The 11674-nt window shown below is 36.7% G+C and overlaps 1 protein-coding gene across 10 annotated transcripts; it reads left to right on the top strand.

The window, feature by feature from the left end:
• Positions 1 to 584: 584 nt before the first annotated feature.
• LOC113298007 lies at positions 585 to 7271 on the top strand. Of its 10 annotated transcripts, none has more exons than XM_026546637.1 (10): positions 585 to 1057; positions 1140 to 1241; positions 1749 to 2104; positions 3010 to 3221; positions 3345 to 3601; positions 3696 to 3874; positions 4302 to 4913; positions 5762 to 5915; positions 6144 to 6365; positions 6864 to 7271. In XM_026546637.1, exons 1-7 carry the CDS (start codon positions 808 to 810, stop codon positions 4536 to 4538), a joined length of 1593 nt encoding a protein of 530 aa, XP_026402422.1. In that variant the 5' UTR covers positions 585 to 807; the 3' UTR covers positions 4539 to 4913; positions 5762 to 5915; positions 6144 to 6365; positions 6864 to 7271. The 10 variants fall into 10 exon arrangements, with proteins under 10 accessions (XP_026402422.1, XP_026402421.1, XP_026402420.1 ...); XM_026546636.1 differs by having other exon boundaries at positions 6855 to 7271; XM_026546635.1 differs by having other exon boundaries at positions 6144 to 6402.
• The last annotated feature ends 4403 nt before the right edge of the window (positions 7272 to 11674 follow it).

Genomic DNA, 11674 nt, shown 5'->3' with positions numbered 1-11674 from the left:
AGGTTTTCATAATCTTGGATCAGGATCGAGATAGATAGAAATCACAAAATTCTATTCGTCTCAGACTTTGTGATTCCTCGAGATAGATATCTAAACTCTTCTTTAACTGTTTGGATTGTTCTTCAAAGGTGGCTAGTAATCCAGGTTTCCCAACTAGCTGAGTGTAAGTTTTCTATATTTGTGAGGTTTGGTGGATTTTGTCTACTTCAAACAACTTTTAATTTACGAAACACTTTGTTTCAAAGTTTTATGACATTAAGTCATGGAATTCAAAAAGAGCAAAAAGTTTCTTAAAATTCGTTATTGTTTATATCAATAACAAAGTGATAAAACATGCATAAATTATATGGATAATAAAAGGGAATCATCATGGGTTATTAATCCATAAAAAAATTTCTTCAAAAATAAATAAAATAAAACTAGGACTAAGCTCCTGGATCGGTTACGATTAATCCAAACCGGATCCGACTGACCTGCTTCTTTCCCATTTTTCCATCGAAAACGGATTTTATTTTATTTTCTGTTAAGAACAAAATCAGAGTTGAATTTGTTGAATGAAAACACTAAAAAATAAAATCCTAAAAGTTGAGGATCATCCCACGTTGGAAACCTTAAAAGTTGTATGTTACACCGACAGAGAGAGACCGACAAAGCAGAGAAACGAAAAAACAAAGTAATTATAAATTGAATTTACACCTCCGGTGTGTCTCTTTCCGTTCTTTTTCAGATCCAAAACTAGTTTTCAGAATTCCTCAATTCCTATTGGATCCAGAAAAACAAGCACACAGAAGTAGCTTTTTGTTGTACATGATATCTAGCTTTGGAAGAAATGTTAGAATGGCATTATACAGACACGGTACAGAATTATTACCGGAACGAAGAGAAATTACTGGTTCCATAATCCGGCATTTTGATCGAAGTGATTATGCTTCAAGGATCCGCAGAGGGAAGAGATTTGCTCGATTATCAAAGCGTAGACTTACATTTTGGATGTTCGTACTAGCAGTGGTGTCTTTGATTTACTTATCAGTTTTTGATGTCAAGTTACCACTTCATGGTGAGACTCTTACACTTCCTATTTTGTTCATTCTTGATTCCTTGTTGTAATCATGTTTGCTCATATTTCATTTGGAATGTAGTAGGTAAAAGAAATAGCAATTCGGCCACCACGAGGGATAGAAGCCAAGAGGGTTCTGGATTTGAGGGTTTTGAATTTACGAAACCTAAGCATCGCAAGCAGCGTAAGCAACTCAACAATGTAATTGCTTGTATGAATGTAGATTACAACTCTGACTTGGACTAGGAAGATCATAATATTATTGAATTCGCAACCCTTTCTGTTGCCAAAACGGTACTGGCAGTGGTGAATGAAGGAAACTTGTCATGTATTCTTTAGTAGTATTCTGCATTAGGTCCTTAAATTGCATCTCTTTTTATATGCTGCTGAATTATCACATCTTAAGAAAATCCAGTCGAATATTTACCACTGCAATAGTGCAAGCTAGCTTTGAAAGCTTGGTTGTATACTACAGTTAAAAGTAAATGTTACGTGTACCTTGATACCCACATCGTTGCTTTGAATTTTTGATTGGGTTTGTTAACTGATGATGCACTTGCCTGTTTATCTTTGGTCTTACATTATTATTGGATGTAACAAGCCCTCGATTGTTGGTTTCTCTATCTTGTAACATATTATGGTTGATATTCATACTCATACTGTTTCCTTTTCATGCATGAAAACCTTTCAGATTTTCCTTGTGAGGTTAAGTTTCTGGATTCAGTTGATAATGTCATCGAGCCCCTGGAGCCTGTGAATTTCGAACAATTTTCACTTGACTATGTTGATAGGGAGGAGAATTTTGATGGGATTGATGCATTTGAACCCAGATTTGGGGGGCACCAGACCCTCGAAGAAAGAGAAAAAACTTTCTACGCTAGGAATCAAACAATGCATTGTGGTTTTGTCAAGGGACCTGAAGGATCCCCGAGCACGGGGTACGATTTGGACTGGGAAGACAAGGAATACATGAATACTTGCCACATTGTTGTATCGTCTTGCATTTTTGGAAGCTCTGACTTTTTGAGGAGACCTACAAGCAGGAAGGTAATTGGATGATAGTTATCAGATTAACTAAATAAATATAAGTTTGTGGTCGTTTAAAGTTCATTTCTATTACGAGCTTTTTAGGTTTGATCAAAGTATTTATCATTGATTCATTATTTGTAGTTATTAGTAAAAGGAATAAAGTTCTACAAATCTGTTATTTTTCTTTGTTCTCCTGTGACTTTTTATATCTGAGATTTCTTTTCTCATTCTAGTTGAGCATATTTCTTCAAGACATTTTGATATATATACTGATGCTAGTAATAACTTTACAATACACGCGAAAGAAGAAGAAATGATGATTGCATGACATTTAGGTGTCATGTTTGTTTTTTCTTATAATTATATAACTATGTATTGGAGGCTTCTTCCCCAACTTTGGGCTACTTTTTTCAATTATTATTTCTTTCAGCAATTAAAATTAGATGGATGTGTTTTATGTTTTATGTGCTGTGTTAAACACGAACCTTCCTTTTCTAAGCTCCTCGTATGTCATTCTAGGCTGCCTTTAATGCTTCATGCTATATACTGTTTTTCAGTAACCCATGTAGTTTGTGCTCAGTGTGTTGGTTAGCTTGGTAGAAAAGATGTCTGACTTTTCTAAAAAGGCCAGTCTCCCGCTTATTGCGAGCTTTCTCAAATCATTGTTGTTTCCACCTCGTGTGGATCTCCATTTGATGGCTCTTACTAGAGTTATATTTATTTATCTCGCAAAACATTCGATTCTGCTTCTAGCATTGATAAATTTAAATTGTTTTTAATAACAACCTTCGCTACTGGTGGATGGCTAAGTTTTATTTGCTTATCCCTTGTGGCATAAATTACTTTCTTTTGGTAAACACTTAGTATGTACTCATGCACAGACATGGTATTGCTGTTAATGCCCTTCATTATGTATGTTGCAGATTAGTGAATATTCGAAGAAGAATGTTTGTTTTGTCATGTTTTTGGATGAACAAACAATATTGAAACTATCTTCCGAGGGGCATGTGCGAGATGATAGGGGATACATTGGCTTATGGAAAATCGTTATTGTGAGAAACTTGCCATATGTTGACATGCGGAGAACAGGAAAGGTGCCGAAATTTTTATCTCACCGTCTCTTTCCATCAGCTAGGTAACACACCTCCATGATCGTGCGCTGGGTTCATGTCTGTTTTCATTGTCTTGCTGCTTATGCTCTCAGTAGACTTCATTTCTCAAATGCTTTTTATGCTTATTAGATAGTTGCTGTCTTCAGGTTCTCTATTTGGCTCGATAGCAAAATGAGACTCCATACAGATCCCATGCTGATTCTTGAGTACTTTTTGTTTCGGAACGGATCTGAATATGCTATTTCGAACCACTATGATCGTCATTGTGTGTGGGAGGAAGTACTCCAAAACAAACGTTTAAACAAGTACAATCACTCTGCTATTGATGAACAGTTCAATTTTTACCAGTCAGACGGGCTCACTAAATTTGATCCATCTAACTCAAATACTCTTCTTCCAAGTTGTACGTAACATATTGCATTTTAAGTTCCTGAAATATCTCCCTTGCCCCTAAATTTTTACTCCCTAGTTAATTCATGTTATTTCATATTCTGCAGATGTACCTGAAGGTTCATTCATTGTGCGTGCCCACACACCAATGTCAAATTTATTTTCGTGCCTTTGGTTCAATGAAGTCGACCGCTTCACCTCACGAGATCAACTTAGCTTCGCATACACTTTCTTGAAATTGAGGAGGAAGAATCCTGATAAACCATTTTTTCTGAACATGTTTAAGGTACTTCATTGGTCATGGGTAAACACCAGCTCATCTTTTTTTACTATCTTTTGGAAAGAAACTGCATGCACCAGCGTTCTGGTGTAATTTGGGAATCTAGTTCTTATAATTAGTGGGTCAGTTTCTGTCTCAGTGAATCTTGCAAGGAAACTAGACATGTTTACTGATCCAAGGCTCCTGTGTTCCAAATGTAGCTAGCATTGTATGTTTCTTTTGCAGTGTTTACCAGTCCATGTATTGTGCCACTTCCCTTGGGAAAGATTTTTAAAAAAGACATTACCTAACTTGGTTTTATAGAAAATATTCAGGAGAGACATGGAGAAAGAAATACCTCACCATTTTTGTTAAACAGAAAAAGAGAGTTTATAATTGAGTTATTCTGTGAGTGATAGAAACTGACCTCATTTTACTTGATTGATACACGCAGGACTGTGAACGCAGAGCGCTGGCAAAATTATTTCGGCACAGGACTACCGAATCACCACCACCACCTAGGGGTGCACATACCCTACCCATATCCGCCAATCCTACCCTACCCGCCAGTGTTTTAACCGTATCCTACCCTACCCACTATTTGGCGGGTAGGGTGACGGGTAAAGTTCGAAATTATCCTACCCTACCCGCCTACCCGCCTATTTATCTAACAGCCGTTAGTAGCCGTTGATCTTTCTATTATTGATCATCTTTGCCGTTGGTTTTTTATTAATCAACTCAACCTAAAAACTAAATTCATTTTCGTTTCATCTCTTCATACTTCTCCTCTCTACACAGAAACTCCCAGAACCCTAGATTGAAAATCCAGTTTGTTTCTCAATAATTAGAAATCAAAGTTAGAAATCGAAGAGGAACTCACTCTCATATCGAAGATCGAAACTCACTGTCACAATCCATTCATCGTCCTAACCGAAATCAAAACGTATGTATCAGTAAAAATCTAAATAACCATTTCCATCTAGTATATTTTTTACCTCCAAACACAAGAGTTTCAGGCTTACAGCTAAACTTTATCTTTGGGGTTTGTCAATTTTGGGTGCGAGAGGTAAGGATCTCCCTTGGTGGTTTTGTTTTTACAAATTTCTTCTGCCCTTAATTCAATTGGTTAGTTATTTGATCAAGGTGATGTAGATTGATTTCATTTTTTCAATTTATAACTTGGGTAGGTCGTAATGACCATGATTGCATGTTTTCTTAATTTGTTTTAGGGAAATTAAATTAGGGTTCCTTATTTTTACATGAGTTATGGGTTTCTTTGTTTTCTTGAAATGACCTAGTGTTGCCTCCGTTGTTCTTCTAGTACTGTTTTTTCATTAGGGTATGACTGATTTATGTGATTTTGTGCATGCCCATCTTGAGATTTGATAAGCAGTAGCCATGAGTATGTTAGGTTTCGGTTCAAGTTTTTGATTTTTTTCAATTCCATTCCCAAAATCTGTGATGTTGAGTTGAGTTATTGTATAGTTAAAATTACTTAAGCTAATTGTGTTCAGTGTCTCTCGCTGGTTGTCAAATCTTGGCTGTAAAACCTTTAATGGATAAAATGCAAGTGTTATATGTTTCTGCCTAGTATTGTCCGGACTTTTGCTTTGGATAAGGCTGTTTTGGTTTAGTGGTCGATGGATGAAAATGTGCATACATCTAGAAAGGCTTGGAAAAGCACATTCTGTTGATTAAGGATTTTGTTCATCAATGTAATGGTTTATGTGGCTATAATAGATCCAAAATATCAGTTATTTTAACTGGGGCGGGAAGCTTAGAAGGATTCATTTACTCTTCCATGTGGTTGTTCTTATACTAACCATTGTCGACCTTGGTGAACTGATGTGCGACACTAGAATTTATACCTTGCTTTGTAATTAACATTTATATTCCTGAATGCTTTTTAATTAGGATTACGGGTGTGTTGTCAGTTCAGCGGGTCCTGCAAACAAACGTTGGGGGTTCTCTTTTGAACCCAGGGTGAGTCTCTCTACAAGATAGGATCATTCATAGAGTTGTAAATGTATTCTGATGTAAGCACCGATACGTCGTTCAGTTGTACAAGGTATCTTCTTTTTGCACTTTAAATTGGCAATTTTTATAAATGTTCAACATGCTTGGATCCTGATTCGACCCAATTGTGCCATAGGGCAAAACTTGGGACATACTGAATCTTGACTCAACCTGTTTATACTTCTTCTTTATGACCAAAACTATGCTGCAAGGTTGTCTCTATTTTATTTTTATTTTTATTTTTTATCATCTTTGTAAATGATATATTCTCTTGGTTTAGGTGATGGGAAGCAAGACAAAGATTTTTATCGTTTTGGAGTCAGTCATCGGAGGGGAGCTCTTTGAAAAAGTTGTAATTTATCCATGAAGTCCCCTGTACCATGATTAGATGCATGGAGTCTAAGCGTTATGATGGGAACACAAGGTCTAAGCGTTGAATTTAGATATATAGGTTCTCGACACGGTGCCAGCAGTGGTGTCCGGAACCAGCAAAAACACATCTGTATGTGTGTAAATTAATTTACCACGGAGACTTAAAGGTTGATTTTCTGGAATGTGTTAATTTTGTAGAAATTAGGAAACTTCAGATCTACAAGATAGGATCATTCATAGAGCTGTAAATGTATTCTGATATAAGCTGGAGTAAGTAATTGTCTGTACACAATCCTTTTGGTGATATTGTGCATGTGAAGGAGGTAACTGCAACGACACTAGTTCATTTAGGATATAGGTCTCACAGTGCAGAAGCAGTTTGTAAATTTAACTCTTTTTAAAGCTGTTATCAGATATTAAACGTCAAGAGTAACAAACTTGGTGTGTGCTAATGGGATTAAGACCACATACTAACTGGGAAATCAATCCTCACAGTACTAGTTTTATGCACCTTAATTACACCTTGCTCTGTAATTAGCATTTATATTCCTGGTTGTTTTTTTTTGCAATTTCTTGTACTGCATATTAAAGTTATGAAATTTAATGTTGTTGGTTTTAGTCTGTGCAGGCTTAGTGTGAGCAAACATGGTTGAGATTACAGAAGAGATGTCAACGAGACCTCATATTCCCTCTCAAGCTGCATCTCAATTTGTGCAACGAAGGGCCAGTACTATTGCATCTCCGCCACCTCCACCATCTTCTCAACTTGAGGTCAGAGAAAGTAAGAAGCGGAAGAGGACATCTTGGGTATGGGGGCATTTTACGACGAGTTTTGATGAAGATGGTATTAAATGGGGGAAGTGTAACCATTGTGAAGGCAGGATGCTTTTGTTTGTTCATTTTTCCCTAGTTAGATTGGCAGTACCATTGGGTACATATTTAGATAGGATGGCTCTTATTTGCTGTGTTGTTGCAAGATTTCATTTTTGTTTTTTGGGAAGCATTTTTTGTATACACGGTCAAGGTAGTAACCAAAAAATCCAGAATATAGAAAACTAAAAAAAAAACGGTTAAACCCGCCACCCTATCCTATCTGACCCGCCAATTAATGGGTCGGGTAGGACCTTATCCGTTTAGTGGCGGGTAGGGTGGCGGGTAAAAAATTTCTTACCCGCCAGTCAGCGGATAGGATGGCGAAATAGGCCATATCCTACCCACCCTACCCGTTGTGCAGCCCTACCACCACCTAATATACTCTGATCGGAACGGAAACTTTCAGTAAAATTTTGATGAAGTCCGAATCACCATTTTGGTTTGGTTCATGTAGAGGTAGGTGACTAAAAGTAATTCAGAATTTGGTATCTTTGATTTGGATTTATGTGTATGGAGTAGTGGCTGAGCCAAGTTGCCTTCCATTGGAAGCTAGACGCCTCCTTACAACCAACCTAATATGTTTGAACAGCAAAGCAGCCCGGGATTAACTTCTCAGCATCATGATGGTATTGCTTCTTAAAAATAAGAAATACCTATTTTTGCTCCATCCAACAACCTGTATATAATATATGTTCTCCAGTCTAATTGTATATGAAGAGTTAAATGTAGTTGTCGGGGAATCAAGTCGATGATAATGGTTAATTATTTTGCCTAGATTATGGGCAGAGTTTTGATTATTCATGATTATGATGATAGTGGTTAAATTGAAATGATTATGATGCATTGGTTCCGGTTTCAAACTTTACCTCATTGGACGATTTTACCATCTTGTGAGTTGCAATTTTCCTACAAAGAAGGCAAAGCTCAAATTTATATTATGCAGAGAGCCGTAAATTGATAGGATTTGTTTCACTGGTTGTCAGCTTTTGCGTAGACTCCAGTGTGGCTCCATGTTAACAATCTTTTTTTTGATGCAAAGAGATTGTATTAAGATAGCTTAATGTCTGATATAGTGAAAGACTCCAAAAAATCAGCACATTGGTTTAGCCAAACACCAGACACTTTGGTAAATTCTTCTCTTTGAAGTAATAGTTTTCTCCGTCCAGCAATGGGAGCTAGTCACACTTAATCTTTGTGTACGCACAACTCCAAACTTCAAAAGAAACAAGGAACTCATGTCTTCAGCAATGCCTCTTAGCTCCCACGGTATAAGCAATTCCTTGCCATTAATAGTTGAAACTAGAGTCTGATAGTTCGTCTCCAGCACAATCTTCTTAAAACCAAGAGAAATAGCCCATTCCAAAGCTTCCAGCGCAGCTACACACTCCAAATATTCAGAACCTAGGACATTGCGGAAAACCTTGCACCTCGAAGCTACATGTTAACAATCCAAGAGGTGTTCTTTCCATCTGTTCGCTAATATGAACTTGTATAAAAAACCTTACAGGGCAAGTGAGAAGAAAACTAATAGACTGTTCAATTTTAGTTTAACACAAGTCTTGTCATCTAAGTGTAGTTATTTAAGTTTTCCTTTGCTTTGGCCACAGATCTCCTAAGTTCCCTTCCGAGTGTGAATTCCAGGTCCAAAGGATTGGAATCATCATACATTTTTATCGCTGCACAAGACACTAGTTAGCAATTCGGCGGACGTATATATATTCTTTTTGATAAAATGGAAATTCGGCCTGATACTTGGATAACTGTGAATTCGTTATGGCTGCACAACACCCTGGTTAGCAATTCGGCATAGGGGAAAGCTCGGGACGTGTATATATTCTTTCGGCCCGATATTAGGATAACCATGCGTAATCCGAAACAGTATACATACCTTATAATTCATTTTAGAGACATGAATTTAACACACAAAATTCTGCAATTCTGCATATATGATATATAAGGAAAGGTTGGCTCTCACCCAAGAATAAAACACCTCAAAAGCCAGAAGACTTCATACCAATAACCTTATGTAATAAGTACATCTTACAAGTTGATATCAAAGCTTAGTGCACAAAGAATGAAGAAGCACATAAAAAGATAATTTTCCTAGTGCAAGCTATACTTATGTACCAGGAAGAGTGATTTCTCAAAATATTACTTTAGGTCAATAAATTGTCAGTATAATATGAAGAGAAAAGAAGGGAAAGGGGGAATTCTTGCTTAGAGAATGGATATATCAAAGGTTTTCGATAGATTAAAGCAGGGACGGACTCGGGAGTTATTTTAGGGTAGGGCTGGATTATTACTAACTGTTGATGCGGCCGAAGGTGCAAATTTTTTGAACAATATGCATGATTGGTGGTTAACTAGGAATCGGCTACAAAATACTATATATATACACTTATACGACTAAAATGCACAAAATTAATAGTTATTGGAGAAAAAAATTATGGTTTACGGAAGAAGATTGGAAAAATAAATAGAATAGAAGAAATCTTTTTTGCTTTAACCTAGATAATGGGCTCAAAGTTAGTTGGGCTAACACTGCATTCACTAGTAAAGAAGTGGTTGAGCACAATACTTACAAATTTTTCTATGTAAAAATTTTTTGGGCCAAAAGCATACTATAGCCCGGGTTAGCCCCTTACTAGGCCCGTCCCTGGATTAAAGTGATTTTTTTTATTTTTTGATTGATATCCTTAAAAGGTTTAAAAGTTTTGTGAGAAATGGTGTCAACTAGTACATCAATGTATTAGTACAACTCAGATTAAAGTTATGCTCAATGGGTCACATTGTAAATCCTTTCATCCTACTACAGGGTTAAAACAAGGTGATCCACTATCTCCTTTTCTTTTTATTCTTGCCATGGAGGCTTTCTCTACGAAACTAGCTCATTGTGAAGCAACAAAACAACTCACGAGAGTGAAGTCTTCTAAAGTTGCTTCAAAAATTAATCATCTCTTGTTTGCAGATGATTGTGTAGTTGTTCTGCAAGGAAAACCTCACTCAAACAAAGAAATTACTAGAAGTGATAGCTGACTTCAATGCATGCTCGGGTCAAATGATCAACTGCAACAAATCCAATGTTTTACTCCACTTATCTATTTGTGATGATCTTGTAGGTATTCATAAAGTTTAGAAAAATAAATATTAGAGAAAGATATCTTGGTCTCCCATTCTTTATCAGCAAAAACAAGAGGATTTCATTTTCTCAATTAGTTGATAACAGGATCACTATCAAGTAATGCGGAGTTAACGTTTGTGTATTTTACTTTTATTTATTTTTTAATTTAAAATTCTAAATTTATAGAAAATTATTCAGTATACAATGAGCGGGTTGGTAACCTAATGATGCTAGTAGCGGTGCAGGTAGTTTTATAGAGCTGGTGTTGCAATCCCAAAGGGTGTTGGTGCTCAGCTTGTAGCTAGGTTACTTTTAATTATAATAAACAACTATAATTGCATAAATAGAAAAGTAAAAGACACGGCAAGATTTTGTTAACGAGGAAACCGCAAATACAGAAAAACTCCGGGACCAAGTCCAGAATTGAATACTCTCGGAATTAAGCCGCTATACAAAATCTAAAACAACTTCGTATAGTTGAGACCAAGCAACTAAACCTAGTTCACTTAGTTTCTTCAGTATCCCTGCGCTTCCAACATTCAATAAGCGCACGCACTGGAACAATTCCTTTGGATCGTAATCCAAATAGTAAAGGAACAACAAATCTGTTTGGTAACAACTCTATTGATTCTTTCCAGTAAGATATCTCAAGTCATATGCAAAGGCTTTTTCGTTTAAACTAATAAACTCCTTTGCCTGGTTAGATCAATCTATCCAACAACTACCGAAGTAGCAGAGTTTAGATTTGCAATCAATCAATATAGAACCTGTTGATGGTGGTTTTCTGTCCAGGGATAAAATTGTAAAATCCTGTATTTAATGTGTTGTCGCCCTGCAAGGGGATAAAGCCATTTAAAAGTGATGAGTGCAAAAAACCTCTTCGCTCACTTAGCAATTCAATATATATATGAAATTCACTCAGAATGGTGCGTGTAGCAACAATCCCAAATATTATGTGAATTTGATTTTCCGCCAGCATTGTTCACTAATGCATTGCGCGCTATTTTCCTATGATATGTTCTCAGTCGAACTCTCAATATTGGCATGACATGACGATTGATGTTCACTTGCAGCAGAGTAGCATGAATCTCCCGAAGTGTCAGTATTGATATATGCATGAAAATACTCACACAGGCTGCATCGTTCTATGACAAAGAGATTTTCGTGTCGACGCACTTTTGATTAAAAGATAGCTCGATCGAACATGTTAAAATTCCTTAAGAAAAATCTAGACTATCCATATCAGTCTCAAAAATAATCACGGCCACACGATTTGGCCGCGCGATTCAACAAGCCTAGACTAGTCCTAGCGAACTAGGCAATCACCGTAGTGACCACCGGAGGGCACACTAGTGCCCTAGTCGGTCGAGTCCTATTTAGTTCATTCACAAGTGCATCGAACGTTAACCCAAACATGGATGTTCACGCTACTTGAAAATAAGCTA

Source organism: Papaver somniferum, chromosome 7, assembly GCF_003573695.1.
Source record: "Papaver somniferum cultivar HN1 chromosome 7, ASM357369v1, whole genome shotgun sequence".
Classification (NCBI taxonomy): domain Eukaryota; kingdom Viridiplantae; phylum Streptophyta; class Magnoliopsida; order Ranunculales; family Papaveraceae; genus Papaver; species Papaver somniferum.
Note: the sequence above shows the minus strand (reverse complement) of the source record. Positions and strands in the feature narration are given on the sequence as shown.